Consider the following 22081-nt stretch of genomic DNA (forward strand, 5'->3'; position numbering starts at 1 on the left):
ACTGGAGCTGGGTGCCTGGTGGGCTGCATTCGTACGGTCTCACAGGGGAGACCCAACCAGTCCACCCGAAAGGAGATCAGTGCTGGGTGTTCATTGGAAGGACTGATGTTGAAGCTGAAACTCCAGTATTTTGGCCACCTAATGCGAAGAGCTGACTCATTTGAAAAGACCCTGATGCTGGGAAAGATTGAAGGCAGGAGGAGAAGGGGACAACAGAGGATGAAATGGTTCAATGGACATGAGTCTGAGTGAACTCCGGGAGTTGGTGATGGACAGGGAGGCCTGACGTGCTGCGGTTCATGGGGTTGCAAAGAGTCGGACACGACTGAGCGACTGAGCTGAACTGAACTGAAGTGACTTAGCACACATTTGTCCAAAAGGCTGCCTCTCCTCCACTGAGTTGCCTTTTTTGTGCTTTGTCAGATGCCATTTGGGCATGTGTGTGGATGCTTGTTGGAACCCAGTCAAGGATCTCTCTCTCTGTTGACATGGAGCGCATTCCACGCTCCGGCTCTGGTGGCTTGGCCCGTGTCGTGGGGTGAAGGAAGGCTTGCTGGCGTTCGCGGAGCCTGCCTTGACAGTCGCTCCTCCTCTTGCGCATGCTGTGTGGATGGCATCTTCGTGGCAGTGGCGGCCCTGAGCGCTGCTTTGCCGCTGACCCGCCCTGTGCTCCACGAAGCCCCGGCAGGCTCTGCCGAGAGCTGGGTGGGCATCCGTGGCTTAGCTCCAGGCCCTCTTCACCCTGTGTCCCGCTGCCCCCAGTCTGGATCCCAGCCATGACCCCAGGGTACGTCAGGCCCTGCCTGCATAGGTTGGTCCTTCTGAGGAGGGCAAGCCCCCAGGCCGGGGTGTGAGATGGAGAGCCTGGGTGGACCATCCCCTTCCCAGTCACCCTGAACCATGTGGTGCAACAGGAAGAGGGCACCGGGCACTTTTAACGCTGGTGAATCTGCCCCAGCTGTGTGCCTGCTCGCTCCGTTGTGTCCAACTGTGCGACCCCATGGACTGTAGCCCACCAGGCTCCTCTGTCCATGGAATTCTCCAGGCAAGAGCACTGGAGTGGGTTGCCATTTCCTGCTCAGGGCTTCTTCCCGACCCAGGGATGGAACCTGCCTCAGGGCAGCAAGAGGAAAGGAGTGAGAGAGGGGCTGGAGAAGCTTCCCTCTGCTCCGTGAGGTAGTTAAGAGGCCACAACTGTAGTTTCAGTCGTTGAAAATTAAGTGTCCTAAAATGTCATTGCTTCTCCTCTTGGTAAAAACCACAATTAAATTTAGGCCAGTACGGATCGGAAGTACATATTATGGCCTGTGAATTGGTGAGATTGGTTTTCTTCCTGCAGACTCTACATCGGCCGCAGAGTCAGAGGTGCTGTGTCCTTTCCCTTTTGTTTTTCAGTTGAGGAAACGTATGCCCAGTTAGTGGCCAGCTCAGGACTCAAGGCAGGATTTCTTTATTGCTAGCTGCTCCTTCTAGTTTGTCATGCTGACACAGAAGCACAGAAGTTTACAGTCGCAGGCACCGTAGGAGTCTTACGAGGAAAAACTCTGGGGTTTATATCCACCCTGAGGGCCCCCCCGGTGGCTCAGTGGTAAAGAATCTGCAGTGCAGGAGACCCTGGTTCAGTCCCTGGGTCGGGAAGATCCCCTGGAGAAGGGAATGGCAACCCACTCCAGTCCTCTTGCCTGGAGAATCCCATGGACAGAGGAGCCTGGCGAGCTACAGTCCACGGCATCTCAGAGAGTTGGATGCGACTGAGCGACTAACACTTTCATATCCACACTGGGGCTTCCCAAGTGGCTCAGTAGTAAAAAGTATCTGCCTGCCAGTGCAGGAGCCGCAGGAGCTGATGGTTCAACGCCTGGGTCGGGAAGATCCCCTGGAGGAAGAAATGGCAACCCACTCCAGTACTCCTGCCTGGGAAATCCCATGGACGGAGGAGACTGGTGGGCTATGGTCCATGGGGTTGCAAAGAGTTAGACTCGACTGGACACAGGCAAAATTAGATGTTACCTGCCACGTATCCATGGTAGCTTCAAGGATGCAGATTAAGGTGACTTACCTGCAGTGGTCCTCATTTTTCGGGCTTGCTGATTCAGTTTAGGTTCAGGGAGGTTATGGGCGTCGTGAGCACAATGTACCAGGTGTGTTAAATGATCTCCAGCAGCCCTGACCAGTTCATTTGGAGCCATATCTGCTCAAGCGGCTTCTTCAGGAAACCATGGAGCCCACCTCAGTCCCCTCACCCATCCAGAGTATCATTATTAGCTTCGTTTTGGGTCTTGCTCTCCTAAGTGTTTAGTTTTAATTTTGGTCAGGCTAGTCCTGACCCAGTTTATATTTTAAGGTCATCAACTGTTAATTTATCTATCTTCTTGAGTGATTGTCATCCGAGTAGATTGTATAAGTTGACCACACTGCTCTCTGAAAATTGGCTCATTTCACTGTCAGCTCTTATTAGGCCTTTTTAATGCAGAATGATTTGAGGACAAAAGCACCCCCGGCAGCTAGCGTTGTGCACAATGGCGTATGCCGTTGTTTCTACTGTGATGCTCCGTGCTCCTTCCATCTCAGTGGGGTCGGAAATGAAATGCTTTGTCTGTTCTCCCATCGTGAGATTGGGTGAGAGGGAGAGCCGGAAAACAGACTGGTGTTACTTATTATCATTATTGTTTGGTAATTATATTGTAGATGGAAGACTGCGAAACTGCTCTTAATGAGGCAGAAGCCGTGTACTCAGCGTCTGGACTGTTAAGGTGACACTGTTTTGACCTGGGTCTCACGCTGTCTCAAGGTTTTTGTTTCTTTGACGTGGACGCATAAGTAGCTACTATGTTTACTCACGTTTCCTTAGCCTTCCTCATCTTCCCCGTGTACGTTTCCCAGGCTACCTTTTTCCCCCTAAAATATGAATCGAAACGCAGAGAATGATTTTCCTCAAATAGTTTTGCTGGCTTTGTGCTCAGTATACTTTTACTCACAGATTTTACTTTAAATGTTTTTAATAATCTGCTCAAATAATTCCTCATGATGCAAAGAGGATGCCAAGCCCTAAGGCTGTCTGCATCCTCACCAGGGCCCCTGTGTGTCCCCCCACCCACCCACCAGCCATTGATTTCTGTGCCAGGATTGGGCACAGAGGGTGCAATGTGGGTAGTCGTCACATATGATTGCGATTACCTTTCAGCTTTTAATTTCCGCTTTCTCCTGTTACCTGACTACTGAAAAGTAGCATTTCACTTTCTAAGGGTAGCAGTTCTTTGAGCAAACGAATCTGCCCCAGACTGAAAATTAGTCGCCTATTACCTGAGTATCGCAAATATTTTCCATGTTTCAGATGACATCAGTAAAACTGTCAGAAGACACCTGAAACTGTGTAAGTGCATTTTTTTAGCTGTTTTCTGTTCCAGAGGCCAACATTGTCACATTAACCTGCTTTATCCCCTAGGAAGTGTTCTCAGCTTGTACAGAAGAAAGAGTTTTGAGAGACGCTTTTGTTTTCTTTGGTTTAAAACAACAAAACAAGGACAGTCAGATCGTCAGAGACCACAAAGAGATCCTGGCCTGGCCCGATGCCCGCACGCATCGCCCAGTCCAGAGAGAGTGGCAATGCCAAGAGTCTCCAGCAGCCCAGAGAAGCAAGTGGCGTTGGCTCCTCTTCCTCTGCGCTGTGAGATCCAGCACCACCGTTTCAGGAGGCAGAGGGGACCTGTTATCTAAAACAGGGCGGTGGATGAAATTGGAGGAAGGAGCTTCCCTGGCAACTCAGTGGGCAAGAATCCACCCGCCAGTGCAGGAGACAGGGGTTTGATGCCCGATCTGGGAGGTTCCCACCTGCCACGGAGCAGCTGCGCCAGTGCGCTGCGTCGATTGAGGCTGAGCTTGGAGCTCGGGAGCAGCAACAAGAGGGGCCACCGCAGGGAGATGCCCACACCCTGCAGCGAGAGCAATGCCCACACAGCAAGCAGCAAAGACCCAGCATAGCCAAACCTAAATAAATAAATAAATAAATTTTTTAAAAATCTGAGGGGAACGGTTGGGCAGACGCTGTCATGTGAGTTGAAAACTGTGGCTCTCACCCACGTGTCCAGGAGAGGTCTGCAGCCCAGACGGCTGGTTGGTTCTGCACACGGAGTGGGTGGAGTGGGAGCCGGTAAGCAGAGAAGTGTGGGAGTTCGCTCGGAGCGTGTGTGGCTGCGTGCACTCTCTGGACGAGGGCTCCCCGGCAGCTGGATTCCTCCACTGCGGTGATCGCAGAATGGGGAAGCGTCATGATGCGGGCGTGCGGTCCACCGCTCCCGGTCTTGCTTATCTGCCTGGAGTTGGCGAAGAGCCTCAGTCAGTGGAAAGGGCCGAGGGCAGGTTCCTGTGGCTGATCAGTGGTTGGCAGGGGCAGAGACCACCACCTGCTCTCATGGAGCCCCCGGGGCCACCACAGTGCAGTGTGAAGGGAACACTTCCTCCCAGGGACTGACGTGTGAGACAGGTCGCTATCGAAATGTGGCTGTGTAGGTGACCTCGCCACTCTAAAACATTTTCCCTGGTTTCTGCAGTCAGAGATTTCTGTCATAAAGAGCACTTTAATTCGTAAAGCCTCTTCTTGAATAATGTTGATACTTATTTTAGTTCGCCTTACTAGTACAAAAGCCCTTTCATCCACCAATGCGTCCATAACTAACACATATTATGACAGCATACAGGCATCTGATAGGGAAGCATGTTTAAGTAACTCGTTGTGAATTTTATGTGTACCATGAAGGGTATCTGGTGACATTTTGATGGGAGATACGTTAAAATTTGTTCGGCTTTAAGGGAACACAGCTCTCTCTCCTTTTTAGGTTTTCTCTTATTTTTGTTGCTGTCTTTCCCTATAATAAAACTGCGTCACCATGGATGGAAGACACGCCGTGGAGTGGGCTGGGGGTGTTGCCTGTAATCGTAACCACAGCTGTCCCCCTGCCCCGCTGTCAGCCTTGGAATGGGTCAGAGCGCGATTCAAATCCTGGTTCCTCCTCCTGAGAGCTGTGGGCCCCTGGCAAGTTTCTTAACTCCGCCACACCTCCTTTCCTCACCTGTAAAGTGGAGATCGTGCCATCGACTTCATAGATTTTTATGAGAATCAAATGAGATGATGTATCTAAGTCCATCTGTTTAAAGGATCCAGTTCACCACTTGGCTCACAGTGGAATGGGCTCAATGCATAGGGCAAAAATAAAACGCTTTGGCTTGAGTGTAGAAAGCACTGGTTTTATTCCGAGTAAGTGCAAGACATTCTGAGATGCCTGTCAAAATGCAGACGTTACAGTTCACTGCCTGGGATGAATAACCGTGTGGTAAAGTGAACAGAATCCTTTAGTTCAAAGAAACAGTTGATTACCTGTGATAAAGTAGAGGTCACCAGGATTTGATACTTAATGCATCTGTGGATTGGTTTTCATTGGCTGTGGCTTGTTTTAATCTTTGGAATATGTATTATTAGAAAAGGAATGCTATTTTAAAGTGATGCTTAACCTCATCAAAGCTGCCTGTAATGTTCTTATTTTGTGACTGCAATAAACATTTTATGGGATCAAATTTGTACTTTAGTCCTTTCAGGAGAGAACCAAGAAAGAATTTTCAAGTGAGTTTCTGATTTTCCTTAGAAGCTGAAACCTTAATTTGCTTGATTCAGAAGCTAAAAGAATAAAAAGTCTGTTTTGAAAATGTCTAAATTCTGTTGTCAGTATAAAAGATTGGTTCACTTTTAACTACAGTATATTTTGAGGCTTTTCTTTAACTGACTTTAATAAAAATTATACATTTTAGAAGATAGTAGATACTTGTTGCATGAATGTCCAAATAGTATGGAAACACCTTTTAACTTTGGAATGATGTCAAGTCCCCCATTTATATTTACTGTAAGTTTTTTTGTGTTTTAAAACCCTGCCATGTGTAGCACTTACACCTAAAGGGATGAAAAACATGGGACGTGTTTCCGTTTTTCCGTGTTAGTTAATGGTGTAGAGGCCTTCCCAAAGAGGATTTCGGTCTCCGCTTTAGTTTATATGTGATTAGATTTTAAGCTCTGGAAGTTTCGACTTAATATCTGAATTTATGTATCCGAACGTAATTTGTTGGTTTTAATCGTAAATCGTATAATGGTCAGTTCATCCATTTAAGGCCAGATCATGTGCAAAAAAGAAGAACCGATTGCTGCGGCCATTCTTTTGTATTCCTGTATTTGACATCTCAAATACTGATAACTGAAGTGGCCGAAAAAGAAAACCGAGTTAGCCACCAATTAGTTTTCATTATTTTGAAGAAAGTCACTGAGTTCTGGGAACTCTGACTACTGTCAAGATAGATGTCCGTAAACTTGTACTTTAATTACTCATTAGATTTGCTAACTTACTTTATAAGAATGCCTCTTCTACGCACTAAAAAAAAAGGGGTAAAAGTAACAAAATTGGAACTCTACCGGAAGCTGACCTTCTCTTTACATCACACTTTGGGGATGAGCCTGACTTTATGAACATACTGTTTGTGTTTTGCGGGGTCAGGTATTTTATCTTGACCTTTTAAGTTTTTTAAGTTTGCCTTTTCTTTGGGCTTATAAGTAATTATTGCAGTGTTTGCCATGACTGATGTATACTGACTTTGAGGTCTAACCAAGCTTCTCTGCGTATTAGAAAGTGCTTCGCAGGACCAATCGTGTCTCCCCCTCTGGTTTGTTTAGAAGACTTGCACTGTCTGCCAGATGCTGCTCCCCAACCAGTGCAGTTACGCCTCCCACCAGCGGATCCATCAGCACAAATCTCCCTACACCTGCCCCGAGTGCGGCGCCATCTGCCGGTCCGTGCACTTCCAGACCCACGTCACCAAGAACTGCCTGCACTACACGCGGAGAGTGGGTTTCCGGTCAGTACGGCCTTCATTTCCGGGCGCGTGGAGCTTGTGCAGGGTTCTGAGGGGTCCGTGCTCAGCATTTTCATTTTCCTACAAGTGAAACCTTGATCGACAGATCCTCTGGGAACCTCGCTCATTCGTAGGGGGGTGTCTGGGGTTGACGCTGGTCCACGCCAGGCCCAGGGTAAAAGGGGCCCCTCCTGCCAGGCAGAAGCGGGCATGTGGCAAAGCTTGGCTTTGATCGAGTGTTAGGAGCCTTTGTACTTTCTGCCCCCTTTCTAGTAGACTGTCCTTGTCATGCTGCCTACATTTTAACCCCTGTAAGAATACAGTGCATTTCTGCTCCGCTGAGTACTTCTCTCATCAAAACAAAAGGGTGAGAAGGTCCCTCACTCTTCTCTTGTGTTGAAGGCTGGGTCGTATCAACACGTCCTTTCCTACCGTCGCTCACTATGGAGGAGCCCTCCACCCAGATCAGCTTCCTTTATTCCCCCTCCTCTGTTCCTGGGGCCCGGGCTTCTCCCGCGTCTCTGCTCATCTTCACTGTGATCCTCTCACTGCCCCCCAAAATTTTCAGATGTCTTTTACAACATCCGACAAATCCAAACGTTAGCCTAATAATGTGTGATGATGAGTTTGAACTTGACCCTCTGCTTTGTGACCTTCTAAAATATATTCCTGTACCTTCTATATTTTGATTAAATGGAGGTCCACCAAGAAAACATGTCATTGCTACACAGGGTCTTTGTTAATAGAGGTGTTACTGTATTATGGGCTTATTTTGAGACTGGTTACTGGGTATTGTTAATGTTAGACTGTCAATTCAATTCTGATGTTTCATCAAAACGAAGGCCAGTTGGTATTGACTTAGCAGTTTTATTTCAGTTTAGCTTATGGTGTCGCTAGTTTCTTGGTGGTTCTGTCCATTTCTCTAATAATGAGACTGATTTCTCATTTTTATCTCATGTCTCCAAACCTGTGATGCGCAGGTGTTCCGTGCACTGAGAACCACCTGATAGAGCGCCTTTGGTTTGGAAAGTTAAAAACCAGAGCTTTTTTGTGCCCGTTCTGCTGCTCATTGTGTGGTAATGCGCGTGTTCTCTGCGCCTCGGTGCCCTGTCCAAATTGACGTGATGTTTACTTACCTTGTCTCCAGGGGTATGTTCCAGAGTAGGAGAGGGGGGTCCAGAAGCATGCTCAGTGCCTAAGAGGGACGCTCCACATTGATACCACAGAATTCACACACAGTGACGCTTTGGTTCTCATCCCGTATTTGGAAACTCTTATTACTGGATTCTTTGTTTAATATAGAAGGCAGTTCCGCGCTCTGTACGAGTGCAGTTCCTGCAATGGATGCCAATTTCCTCAGACATTTAGAGTTGATTTTTCCAATATAATGAAAGTAAACTTAAATTGGAATGAATAAAAGACTCCTATAATTCTAGCTATTCCTGGTGTCTTTCCTAAATTAAAACAAAGCTCTGCTGGCAGGCTCACAGTAATTAACACAGTTGGAAAAGCCCAGCCCTTACTTTTCTTTTCTTCCCGCCTCGTTCATTGCGTTGCCTAAATTTGGCACTTTGAATTTTTACTACAATTTCTGTTTAGTATGTTTTTTGTTTTTTCCTTGCACTTGAGGGGTTACGGAGCTATAAAAACCCTATGTGTGCGTGCTCTGAAATTTCGTTCCTGTTTACACCTCTTTAGGTAAAAGAACACAATCTGACCTTAGTTGTTTTCCTGTTGTTTCAAGTAACAGCTCCATCTGCTATTTGGCCGGGATTTAGCAGCCCCTTGACCTTGTATGGTTTCTTCTTCTCCTTTTTGGCTTTTTAGTTTCCCCATTTTTTTTTTTTTTTTAAATTATTTTTAGCCAGAGGAAAGTCTCCAGCGCAGCTCCCAGCCTGAGTCTGTGTCTTCCGAGTGCTCTCCTCCTGATTGTACTGCCATCTCCCAGATGTTACAGGGGTCACCTCTAGCTTCTGGTCGATTTGATAAAAGTCAAGTGTAGTATTTCTCTGAATTTTCCCTCTTCTCGATCCACTGAACCTGCATCTGGAAGAGGGGATTACAGGATTGTATCCTAAAAGCATTTTATTATGTTTTTAATTTAAAAAATGAAGAGAAACTTAATTGGTATCCAGAAGACGAAGGGCTTCAGCTATGTTAAATATTTATTAGTAGGCTAGATTTTTAGTAGCATTAGAATGCTGTAGGAACCCTTCCAATTCTCCTTCTATTTTTTAACCTTATTTACATTCCTCATTGGTCCCTGTTGCCTATGAATCTTTTTTTCCACTTGCAGGCAGAAATTTTACAACTGTCTCCTAAGTTCTTAAGTTTTTTTTACTTTCTCCTCATATTAAGGCAGGCTTTCCCTTGCTTCCATGAAGCTGTTTGGACCAAGCCTTAGCCACTTCCTTAGTCAGCTGTCGATTCTCTAACCTCTTGTTGATTTTCTTGGGGGTTAAATCTTCCTCTCGCTCCAGGAGACTTCAGACAATTATCCCTTCCTAGGTGTTTTCCCCTTCACCTATCACCTTTGTACTCTTGCCGGGAAAAATATTTTGTTTATGATTCATGATGTACCGTGTGCTTCTCTTTAATAGCAACTATTTTTGTTTCGGATGATCTTTTTTGATAGGAGTTACCAGCTTCTAGGGTCAGGAAGGACTAACTTGAGTCCAGCTCTTCTCATTTAACAAGTGAGAGACTGACCCAGAGGGGATCGCAACCTGTTCCAGGCGACCCAAGTTCATATTAACTCAAGATCGTTTCAGGGTGGTTGGGGGGCTTTTTGCCTGGAAAAGTAGTTCAGGTGGATCAGACAGAGGAGGTTTCTTTATTCTCCTATAGTTATTTACTGTATTATATATATATATATATAATATATATTATATACATATTTATTTATTATATATATTGCTGAACAGGATGCCTTCAGTCACTTGAAATGCTAAGGCATTAATTACCATTTTTATAAAATGCTCACAAAGCTTACTTAACACAGCCCACTTGATAGAACACGCGTAATTCAGAGTCTGCTGCTCGGTGTAACTTTGGCTCCCTGAATTGGGAGGGAGCTTCTAAGAGAAGCACCTTAGGTTCAGCCCCGTCTGCAGCCCCCCTCCAGGTCAGCCTCTCGCGTTCACGCCCAGGACACGGCTGCCAGGTGTTCAAAGGTCTGTCCTTGTGGGTCAACAGAGAGACCACCCTCGAATAATCTTCAGGGGTGAGCCGACAAGGACGCCTAAGCGATAAATGGGTGAACTCTCAGTGGTACTGGGAGTCCCTCCACGAGAAAGATGAGGCTGGGGGAAGTGTCTCCATACTTCTTGTGAAGTTTGTTTCTGTAGGACTAGATTTGAGTGAGGAGTGGGCTAACCATCAAATTATTATTAATTCAAGAAGAGGTGAGCTAGAGAGGCCACTTATCGGGGGAGGCTTGTCCTTTAGCAGTTTATCATTCATGTCATTTCTTAAACAGATGTCTTGTGCTTAAGTGGAATTTCCAGGAGACCGAAGCACTAGCTGCTTGGCCTTCTCTGCAGTAGCCCCGGGTACGTTCGCCACCTTGGGCTGGACAGGACGCTGCCGGCGGCTGTGAGCTGGCACTCATCTGTCCCTCTGGGTCCCTCTGTCGCTGGCATGTAGTATCAGGTAGCAAAGAATTCTTCCAGCGGGCTTTGGGGATGGGTGAGACCCTCAGGATCTAGCCCATGGTCATCTTCTCAAAGCTGGAAGCCGTAGGGTCTTGCCATGCTCCTGGCCTTGACATGGCCTCTCGCTCCATCGGTCCCACCGCCGTCTGGAGTCTGGGTGTTCGTGCCTAGACATTTTATAAAAGATGCTCAAAAAAATAGTCCCTTGGAGTTTTGTTTTTCTTTTGCCTAATCTTCCTTCTCAACTATCTGAAGATAAATTGATCTGTTCTAAATGGAAGAAACCCCACATATTAAAAAAAAAAAACCTAGAAGGGCTGTTTTCAAGATGTTCACGTGAGCCAGTTTTGCACAGTTAAGTGACACAGGTCTGGCGGCCTCGTGCTAACGCCCGTGTGTTTGTTTTCTAACAGATGTGTGCATTGCAATGTTGTGTACTCGGATGTGGCCGCGCTGAAGTCTCACATCCAAGGTTCTCACTGTGAAGTCTTCTACAAGTGTCCTATCTGTCCAATGGCGTTTAAGTCTGCCCCAAGTACACACTCTCATGCCTACACGCAGCATCCTGGCATCAAGATAGGAGAACCGAAGTAAGTCACGCTGCCTTTCAGCTTTTCTCCACTCCTTCCTCAGGAGTTTAGAGGAGGTGGTAGTTCGGTGGGGTAAAATTTCAAGACAAGAAGGATTTCGCCGCTGTGAAACTGTGACACGCGTGAAGGACAGCTTATAACTTCCTAAAGCTTTCAGTACTGTCCAGGGTGAGGTCTTTGTCCAGAAATGTCACTGACTGTTTATGCTCTTGCCATCAGTTTTTGCTAAACGTGTGAACATTGACTGATTTTGTTCTTTTAAGATGATTTTTCCTAGGTTCTCAGAAGACTGAAAAAAAAGCTGTCACCTTTTCAATTTGCATAGTTTCTTTTTTCATCTGATAACACTTTTCACAGTACCATTTAGAAGATGAAGTCAACTGAAGACCCTGGTTCCTGAACTTAACTTCATAGCCAGTATAAGTCTTGGATTAGTAAAAGTAAATTTCATTTTTTGCCTTAATTTCCATCTTCTGTCAGGGTTTTCCTCATGGAGTCTTAAATCCTGTAGTGGATTAGTTATAGCTGGTGGCCTGCCGTGGCGGCAGCCTGGCAGAGAGGAGAGAGTGGGGCCCCTGGGGTCAGAATCCTGCCGCCACCCACCAGTGGCCTTGGCCCCACCCCGACCCTGGCAAAGTGAGGGTCACACGCCCGTCCCAGGTTTTGCTGGAGGTGAAGCAGAGTGACGCGTTTAGAATGCCCGCACGGGGCCCCTCTGCTTGGCGCGTGGGGGGCCCACAGCCTCCGCTTCCTTGCTCACTTGCTCACCCGGCCCCGGGTCTGATGGCCAGGATGACGGCAGTGCCTTCCTGTGTGGCTCGTGGCCGTGCATAATTCAGTAATTATGTGTGGCATCAGCTGCTGCCTTAGACCTATTGCTGTGTTTTTTTCTGAACCTGTAGTCAGGAAGTATCGGGGGAGATATGCGTATGTGCCATACTGTGTATGGTTGGTTTTTCACGTAGCGTTTAGTTTGGGGGGAGTGTGGTAGAAATGACACTGTTAGCTAAAAAGCTGTGAGAAATGGAGTTTTATTCTAGTGGGACCTTCAGCTGTGACCTTTGTAGGGCTTCACAATGAAGCACATTAGAAATTAGGGGATCCACATATAGCTTGAGGCCGTGGCTGTGAAGACAGACACCAGTGATTTTTGGTTAAACAGCCTTCAGTGGGTCATGAGGCCGCGGTCGTGGCTTTTGGTCTCTAGCATATTCTCCCTCCACCCCCACTCCATAAATTCAGTCTTTGACAGGGAAAAAGTTATTCCAGTATTTTCTTAGGAAAAAGGCTTTTCCCCACTACTATAGCCTTTAACAAGTACATGCCCAAATATAGGCACTAACAACTGGGTTTTAAACTATAGAACAAATTTACAAGTGAAAAAACGGCCAAACTCGCAGACCAGTGGGCTCAGTTTGCCGCAGTGACTCGGGCGGTGAGTCAGGCCCGCACCCCGGCAGCCCTGCGGCTCCTGGGGCCTGTGGTCCGTCGCCCGCCCTCCAGGGCCGAGGGCACCCCTTTCCCTACGCAGACTCCCGTCAAGCCTGCCTCCCTGTGCCGTGCCGGAAGCTGGTTCGCCCACGTTTGACCAGGAAGCTTTCTTTCAACATTAGATCCCTATTCTGTTCAGTTTGTCATTGTTTAGTCACGAAGTCGTGTCCGACTCTGTGTGACCCCATGGACTGTAGCCCGCCAGCCTCCTCTGTCCATGGGATTCTCCAGGCAAGAATACTGGAACGGGTTGCCATTTCCTCCTCAAGGGGATCTTCCCAACCCAGGGATCGAACCCAGATCTCCTGCCTTGGCAGGTGGGTCCTTTACCGCTGAGCCACTGTGAAGTTAGCCCCACGTTGAGTAGAACCTCACATGTGAGACCTCACAGTGGTATTTGGTTAACAGGTGGTTTTATGCGGATGATCCAACATTATGCAAATAGCTTATGTTAATTTTTAAAGATCAGTATAAAAATCCCCACCCCTCGTTTTCTTTAGAGAATATATGCAAGTCTGAGAAGGAACCCGTGAAGACCTGCACCTCAGCTTGAAAGGCGTGACATAGGATTTTTATTTCAAACATTTATGCAGTGCCCATTATGTGCAGGAACCATCCCAGGGCTTTGTTTCTTGTTTTCCTGTGTGTGGTCAGGCACTTTTCTCTGCCTTGTCAAAGGGTACTTTGAACACCCTTTCATCTTTCCTGGGTAATCTTGAGATCATTGTGAATGTCCGCTGCTAGAATTTTACGGTGATACATTCAGTGACTTTTTTTAAATACCTTCCTCGACGGCTGAATAACCAGAAGTTTTTTGGGCCTCACTGTCCTTCTCTTTGCTGCTTCTAACTGCATGCAAGTCAAGAAACGAGGACTTCAGAGTGAAGAACTGGGCAAGAGACAGAGCTTGGAAACAGGTTGCCAGGACCTAAAGCCACGCACACTGTCATCACGGCATGGTGGAGGGCTTTGATTCAGACGAAGACAAATTTGAAGAGCTGGTCTGGGATTTCCGAGGCAGCACGCAGACCATCCGGTCTCTGAGCCACCTGTGAGGGGGCCGTGGTGTAGACCTCCCAGGACAGGCGTGGGCACGTGTTGTGCTTTGCGCCCTAGTGGCCGCGGTTGTGAGCTTAGAGTCCTTTATCATTCACGCGCTTTTTTACATTCAGGCGTTGCGCTCTGCCCTGACCTGAGGGTGGGTGTTTAGACTTACCCTTTCTTTCCCGCCTGCTACTTTTCTCTCCGCTGCCCTGCAGTTCCTTTTCAGCCCCTGGCCCCCCTGCGCTGTTTAGCCCAGTTCTGCCGCTGTCCACTCAGGTTCACGTTTGGGGTCACGTCACACTTGCCGGTTCAGCTTTCAGAGCCCCTTCCCTGCCAGTTGCGTGCCCCGGGGCCGTGCCCGTGGAGACGCTGCCTCTGTGCGGACTGGTCACCCGTCTTGAGTGCCCTTGCTGCTCCCCGCCTGCAGGTTTCCCCGGGGCGCCTGCCTGCATTGTCCTTGACCGGTCCTCTGTGTCCACGGTCCAGCTCTGTGTCTGTGGGGGTTGTGGCACCCTAATTTGGGCTTTTCTGATATTAGCACCTGTTTTTTTAATTTTGTGATCATCTCCAACAGAAAACTTGGAAGAGCGCTATGGGGAACTTGTGTGTCCCCTTCACCCACGTCCCCCAGCCGTTAGCATTCCCAACACCTGGTTCATCCTTTCATCTTTTCTCTCTGTATCTCTCTCTCTCTTCCTCCCACTTAGGAATAATGGGGCCTCAGGGCGGAAATGTTTGGGTGTGTTCTGCCTCTCCTCCCAAGAAGGACACTCATGTGCATTATTACCACCATCTAATCTCCCAGCACGAAGGCAGTGGCACCCCACTCCAGTGATCTTGCCTGGAAACTCCCAGGGACAGAGGAGCCTGGTGGGCTGCAGTCCATGGGGTCGAGAAGAGTCAGACATGACTGAGCGACTTCACTTTCACTTTTCACTTTCATGCATTGGAGAAGGAATGGCAACCCACTCCAGTGTTCTTGCCTGGAGAATCCCGGGGACGGGGGAGCCTGGTGGGCTGCCATCTGTGGGGTCGCACAGAGTCGGACATGACTGAAGCGACTTAGCAGCAGCAGCGGTCTCCCAGCATGGGTTTACATTTCACCATCCAGTTGATAGATCCCTTGAAAACTTCTCCAGCTGTGAGGTGTTAAGTTTTGTTCCCCTTCCTCTCTTCCTGGCGCCGAGTCCCGTCTGGGAGCGCTCTGTGCATCCAGTCGTCCTGTGCGCTTCCGTCTGGAGCAGTGCTGTCTTCCTGCTCACATCCTGCAGGGGATTTAAGCCTCGTGTTCTTTTTTTTCTTACTTTTTGGCCACGCAGTGTGGCTTGTGGAGTCTTAGTTCCCCTACCAGGGACTGAACCCGAGCCCCCTGCATTGGAAGCATGGAGTCTGAACCCCTGGACAGCCAGGGAAGGCCCCAGCCTGTGTCCTGAAGATGGCCCTTCTTCCCGCGCTCTCACAGCTGGATTCAGGGTGTGTCCTCTGGCAGGAATCTTCTCACTCCTTCCAGTTTGCTCCCTGCACGCCTGTCCCTCTGGGGATGCTCGCCTCTATCCTCTGGTCCGCTTGGTGGCACCCAGATGCCTGCACTGTGAGGCCACTGTTTCCCCTGGATATTTGTTAGTGGTTTGTGAGGCACATTCCAGCAACCTGTTCCTCAGAAGAATAGATTATGTCCGAGTGAATAGATTATGTCCTGTTTTCTACTTTCTTTGCAGTTCAGTAGAAGGCAACACAGCAAGACAGAACTGGGAAGGGCTGTAGCACAAATGAAAACAAGCCATGCTGGTTCTCATGAAGCAGTTATTTCTGAACCTGTAGGAAGAGTCCTGAGAAAATTTTTTAACCTAGCTAGTAAATCTTAGTTCTTTTCTAAGAATGCAATCCTAGTTCTTTTCTTGAGACTATTCTTTTTTTTTTTTCTTATTGCCAGGTGCTAATTTAAGAAAGCTCAGGAAGTATAAGCAGGCAAAACAGTTACAGGAATAGGTTAAGTAAGTAAATAAATAGGGGTTTTGGTGACAGTTACATGCTGTTTCTTTTGTGCGCTTCTTTTTCAAAATGTGAGCCTGTCCTCCATCCTGTCTTCTTCCCTGTTTTCTTTAAAATTTGCATGAAGATCATTCCATGTCATTGGTATATATCTGCATCACAGTTTTTGAAAATTCATACCTTATTGCTTGTTTATCTACTTACACTGGATGTTCGGGTTCTTTCCAGCTGTCAGCTATTTCAGACAGTGGGGAAGTGTGCGTCTCCGGTAGATGTTAATGTACCACCTTTGAGCCGAACAATAAAGTCCTGTAAACCACGTCTGATAATAAAAAAAATACCCCCTTCTCCCAGGCAGGGGTGCTTGTGTTCTATGCCAGGGTAGCTGACATGTCAGGATCTTCTAAAATCATATGCTGCTCATGCCTGTTACGTTTATAAAACTCATATGGAAAAAGAGGGAAACGTCTGTAGTTTTGGGCAGAGAGATAGAAAGTGTGGTCCAAAGGTCCGTGAGAAGCGCTCTCTCTCAGAAGGCCCTGTGAGGACAGAGAGGTGGTTCCCAGGGAGGGCGCCCCTCCTTTCCGCTTTCCTGCAGAAATGGTGAGCAGGCCTCAGGTGTTCTTCGGTCTCACTCCCGACTCGGGCCAGGCGCGCTCTGCCGTCCGCCTCGCTGCTCTTTGGAGTTCTCTGTGTAGGTGCTTCTGGCTCTTCAGAGGAGACACCGGCGTCCCCAGGCCCTCCTCTCAGGGCCAGGACGGCTGTGTTGGAAAATGGGGACTCCCTGAGTGTCCCAGTGAACCCCAGAGGTGAAGGCTGGGAGTGAGGAGTCTGGGTCCTTGCATTCTCCCAGACAACCCCGCACCCCACCCCGCGCCCCGCTCAGGAAAGTGTCGATGGGTGAAGGGACTGTCCAGAAGGTTCAGAGCCGCTGAATTCACATAAGGAGGCTGCTTAGCAGTCACATACTAGGTAGGGAAATGGTTTGTAGTGGACAGTGATGACTTTAAACCATGTAGAAACAGTAGGTATTCAAGTATTGAAGCAACGCGTGATTTGTGGATTTTCTTTTATGGGTCTGTATTTTCATGTATGATTGTTTCCTAGTGCAGGGCTTTCAGTGTTAAGGAAAGGCAAAGGAATAGTGAGATTCAAATGTAAAATTGCTATTAACTATGAAGAAAACCCACAACGGGTAACAGCGTGTTCAGGCATCCCGAGACGCTGGGCCTGCTCAGTTCATCAGCCAGTTCCCCTTTCAGGGTAGGGCACCACCATCTCCTCGTCTGATCTTCAAAACTGTTTCAAAAAAAAAGCAAAAGGACGCTCTTGCTCTTGTTAAAGTAGCTCACAGGTGAAGATGTGCCGGAGTGTCTCTGTACCTGAGATGTTAAGGTGGAGCCGCGCTGGGCGATGCCAGTTGCTCTGGAAGATTTGTCTCAAAGCTAACCTGCTTTGCTCTCTTCACCGTGTCGGCGTGCATTCGCCTCCTGAATTCTTGGATGTGAAGTGGCAGTGCCCTTGGCCTGAGAGATGAGGGCTGACTGGCATCTCCCTGCACCTCTTTCTTCTGTTTCAGAATAATCTATAAGTGCTCCATGTGTGACACCGTATTCACCCTGCAGACCCTGCTGTATCGCCACTTTGACCAGCACATCGAAAACCAGAAGGTGTCTGTCTTCAAGTGTCCAGACTGTTCCCTTTTATATGCACAGAAGCAGCTCATGATGGACCACATCAAGGTGCGGGCCTCTCCTCTGTCCTTTGAGGGAGCTGTAGATGCAGACGTCGGCCGTAAGTCAGGGCTGAGCCGTAGGCTACGGGGAAGCGCGAGCGGTGCTGTTGAGGGAAGGGATGGACGCTGCTCGTTGCTAGGGAGCAGTTCCCAGTGGGATGGACACTGCTCGTTGCTAGGGAGCAGTCTACAGCATGCTGCCATCGAGGGCTCTTGACTGAGAGATGCTTTTTATTCCCGAGTCCTGGCCTGCACATCACAGAAAATCAAAGCCAAGTAACAAATGCATGCCCTGACCGTACAAGAATAATACAGTTTTAGGCTTTTTTGTTTTCCCTCTTCTATGAAGATGATGGCTGTGAAGTTTACTTTTTTGAGAACTTGGTGTTAGGTAGGATTTAGAAATAGACAGGGACTCTGATGAGCTATGTTAATTCATATAAATATTGATGTGTTAAGCAGTTCTGTTCACATGATAGTTAACGCCCCTGAATCGCATGGTCTTTTTTTTTTTTAATCAAGTTTCCGTGTGAACTGACAGTGTCCAGGATACGGCGCAGTATTTGGCGCCTGACGGGTGCTCAGTGGGTGAAGTGAATAAGTGTCCGGTTTGGATGGCCCACTCTCTCCCCAAAGGGGCACCTGAATCTCTCTATAGGCTTTTAAGCTCACTAAGGACAGAGCTTAGTGCCAGCCTCTTAGCTGTCCACTGGGAGAAGGTTAAGCAATTTTATTCCTGTGTCATTAGGAGATAATATCCATCAGCTCTCAGAGATTAAAGTGACGTCCTTTTTAAAAAGAGAAACAACAGACGCAGTATTACCATGAACCCAGCCTCTTAGTTTTTCTCTTAAATGTATTACACAGAAAAGGTCAGTTGAAAGAGCAGATCAAATCTCTAAATTATTCTGACCTCAGGTTAGTTAAATGAAGGTACTGTTAATCCTTGAAAGTTCCTGTGTTGAATGTATATGAGCTCATGGAGCGTAACTGCCTATTAAAATGGACTCAAAGCCTCCGAGAGGCCACTCGCCAGAAGCCAGGCCCAGGCAGTGATGGCGTGGTGTTACTAGGGAGGATAAAAATGCGTGGGAGAAGGGTTTTGTCATTGTCACTTTAAGTACAGTAAAATCCTCTTAAGAGGTTTTAAAGGTTTTTCCTAAAATTACGAAATCACCTTGGCAATAAATATTTAACGAATGATCAGAAGAAACTACAGGCTGCTTAAATAAAAATATAGGGACTTGGGAATTAGACTCAAATATTTTAAATGTTCGATAGGAGGGGAGGGTGGGGTGCAAAGAAGAGAAAGAAAAGGTGCTTCTTAAGAGGCTTTTATGTGCCTTCTGGAACTCATCGCTACGTCTGCAAGTGGCATGGTTAGGGTCTTCCTGTGTTAATAGAGAACCTGGAGGAATACAGGGCTCCGTAAAATAAAAGACTGAAGAAGCGGGATTAAACCTGGGCCCACCAGGAGGAAAGAATGGTTTTCAGTCGTTTCAACCTTTACGAGACTCCATGGCACAGAAGCGGTGGGATGCTCACTCACGCTCTTTTCAAGTATGTTCTGTGCATTCTAAAGCTCTGTCCCGCCTCTGTGTGTTCAGGGATGGGTCAGAACAAAGTTTTAGGGGCGCCCTGTTTTTACATTTGTGTATCTAAGCTTGTGAATTTATTTACATTGTCTGGTGTCTGTGCTGGTCAGGTTTTCATGTGGAAGGAATTAAGAGAAAGGAGACCAGAAACAGTGTTTTTCTACAGACATAGTTATTTAGAGGTAGATTTCCATTGGCCCCGTTTAATCCAATTTGTATCATTTCTTTGTTCTGCCACAATGGATTTATTTACTCTGTGGGACCCCTGTGCTCCATGCCAGCGTCTGCCTTTAAAGTTACAGTCATTCAGGTTGTTTATTGGTACAGGAGCTAAGGAATCATCATTTCCAGGAGAATTACGTTGTATTTCCTTTATTTAAAAAAGGACATTCGTCTTTAATAAATAATCTTATTTTTTACTTAAAACGTAAAAGCGAGCAAGTCAGAAATTCTCATTGTTGCACATGTTCCACTGCTGTGTGGTCACAGCAGAACTCTTTGCCACGTTTTTGGTGTTTCTATGAGCGAAATAAAGCTCCTTTAGAATACTTTGTCACTTTACTCTCACTTCAGCTTTTTAGTTAGTGGAAATGTATTTGCCTAGAAAGTTATTTCATAAGTTTTATCAGAAGATTCGGGGGTGGTTTTCTTTGGGTTTTAAATGGTTAAAAATATGAAAACTTGGCTTCTGTTTTGCAAAGGGCTATTTAAACACAGGGGCCTCTGCTGACGCCAAGGACTGGGGCGCTGAGGTCTGTGGGGGCGCGAGTCTCTGGGACCCAGGGCACTAGGCGGGCTTGTCCTCCTGAAGATTCGAGAGCTCAGGGGCTACTGATGAGAAGAGAAGCCCCATCCAAAGATAAACTGTACACTGAGGCACAGACTTGTTTGCTGCCTTTATTTTTGTGGACTCTGGGCTTCTAGAACTCAAAAGCCTAAGTGAGCTGGGCTTTAGGATCACATCGCGCTAGTCTTACCTCAGAGGAGTCTGAAATCCTGGGCGTTTACGTCGAGGCCCCTGTGTTAATAATCTTAAATGGGCAGTGTGCACAGGCTCTTTGAGCAGCTGCTATGGATCGGTCACAAGTCTGGGTGCTGCATAGTGTTGGTAAAAAGGGATGGATTGGGATGGGAGCGCGATTAAAATTACCAAAACTCTCCCCAGCAGAAACCCACACTGTTGAGAAGTGTTTCAAGAATGTGAAAGGCGTTCGGGGTGGGGACGCTTTGCTGTTAACACACCGGCCTCAGGTGTTTGTTCTGGTTGGCCAGCGAAGGGGCTTGAGCTCCTGCCAGTATAGCCGCCTGCTTAAACGTTTCCGGGTAGGCTTGGAAGGAAAATGCTCTGCCTCGAAGTGGCCTCGGGTAGAGAGGACTCACTCTGGCACGCTGGGGGACGACGCTGCGCTAGGAACGATTCGGCCTTAGTACCAAAGTCTTTCTTTTCGAATTTTAAATGGCACAAGGAAACGAGCCTTTAATAATTGTTTGAAACTAGAAACACATTAATTAGTTAACAGCAGCTGTAAAAGGTAAGTGCTCCTTCATTTTTCACCAAGTGTGTATTTTGCTTTGGTTTTCTTCTTGCTGTATTAAGAACTATCTCTGAGTGAATATGAAATCGTATTGAAATGTCTGTAATGTAGTAAGATGGTCTGTGTGTGCTCTCTTTTAGTGGTGTGGCTTGTGAAATATCTTTCTTCTCTTTTTATAACCTAGTCTATGCATGGAACGTTGAAAAGTATCGAAGGGCCTCCCAACTTGGGTATAAACTTGCCTTTGAGCATTAAGCCTACAACCCCAAATTCCGCAAACCAAAACAAAGAGGACACCCGATCCCTGAACGGGAAAGAGAAGTTGGAAAAGAAATCCCCATCACCCGTGAAAAAGTCACTGGAACCCAAGAAAGTGGCTAGTCCCGGGTGGACGTGTTGGGAGTGTGGCCGGTTGTTCACGCAGAGAGACGTTTACATTTCCCACGTGAGGAAGGAGCACGGGAAGGTAAGTGGTCCCTGAAAGCCTCCCTGTCGCTGGAAGGAAGACGTTCCAAGCCGCGGGTGCTTGCTTGGTTCTGCTGGGAATTAGGGGAGTAACCTCGAAAATGACTCAATGGTCTCTGAGCCTCAGTTTCTTAGTCTATAAAATGGGCTTTCCAAGTCCTTCCAATCTCCTGTGATTTTTGCTGATGGCCCCAAGGCCAGCGGGGAGTTATCTGCCGCACTTGTGTTTGCAGCCGTGGAAACAGAACCATGATGAACCAAACTGACAGACGCGTTTGAATTTCCTGGTGAGCTCTGCAGCAGAGAAAGGAAAAAGGAGGAGAGAAAGAACTTGGGTGTTTTGAAAATGATCAGTAACATTTGTATGATTTTTGTGATTCTCTCCTGAATATGGTGGTAGAAGAAAGACCTCATCTTTAAACCGTCTAGGAGAAGCTCCTATAACTCAAAATCTCCAAAAAATCTCAGTGTGTGTATTTTTTTCTTTTTAAAATAGTTAAGTTCGCATCTCTAAACTGATAAGGATTTTTTTTAATGCCCATTACTAGACTTCATAAAAGCAACCAAGGTTATTCTTGTCTGGTTGTCTCAAAGTTGGTTTGTTCCAGTTCAGATCTAGAGCGTGTGCTTGGCATTTGGTTGCTGTGTTACTTAAATCTCTGTTAATCTCTATCAGTCTTTCTTCTGTTGGATTTTAGTGTTTAGTGTTGACTTGTTGGAAAAATTGGGTTATGCCTCTTGTAAATTGTACCCCCGCATTTCTGGATTCAGGTAGTTGCTTCCTTTTGACATTGTTTAATTTCTTTCTTTTTATCCTGTAGTTCCTAGGAGTTGGATTAGATTCAGGGTGAAGTTTTTAGATGGGAATACATCATAGGTGCTGTATTTTTGTTTAACATCCTGAGGCACCTAATGCCGGCTCGTCCCACTTTGAGTTCACATACGCTGTACTTTTCAAGCAGCCATCTTTTGCTTTAATTTAAGCCAATAAAGCCATGGTTATATTAAAAAGAAACACATAGTTATTGTTGGGGAACCTGTGTAAAAAGTGCATAAGGATTGTAATTAGTATATACCAGATCCTTGAAAA

The 22081-nt window shown here is 47.0% G+C and overlaps 1 protein-coding gene across 1 annotated transcript in view; it reads left to right on the plus strand.

Moving 5' to 3' along the window:
* ZNF532 (zinc finger protein 532) overlaps nucleotides 1-22081 on the plus strand; it is a 110043-nt gene that overhangs the window by 56149 nt on the left and 31813 nt on the right. The window contains exons 5-8 of the mRNA XM_068993732.1: nucleotides 6713-6894; nucleotides 10958-11134; nucleotides 17241-17403; nucleotides 20711-20992. Of these exons, the coding sequence (XP_068849833.1) occupies nucleotides 6713-6894; nucleotides 10958-11134; nucleotides 17241-17403; nucleotides 20711-20992 (804 nt within the window). The remainder of the gene's footprint in view (nucleotides 1-6712; nucleotides 6895-10957; nucleotides 11135-17240; nucleotides 17404-20710; nucleotides 20993-22081) is intronic.

The sequence above is a fragment of the Capricornis sumatraensis genome, chromosome 21 (genome assembly GCF_032405125.1).
Source record: "Capricornis sumatraensis isolate serow.1 chromosome 21, serow.2, whole genome shotgun sequence".
Lineage (NCBI taxonomy): Eukaryota > Metazoa > Chordata > Mammalia > Artiodactyla > Bovidae > Capricornis > Capricornis sumatraensis.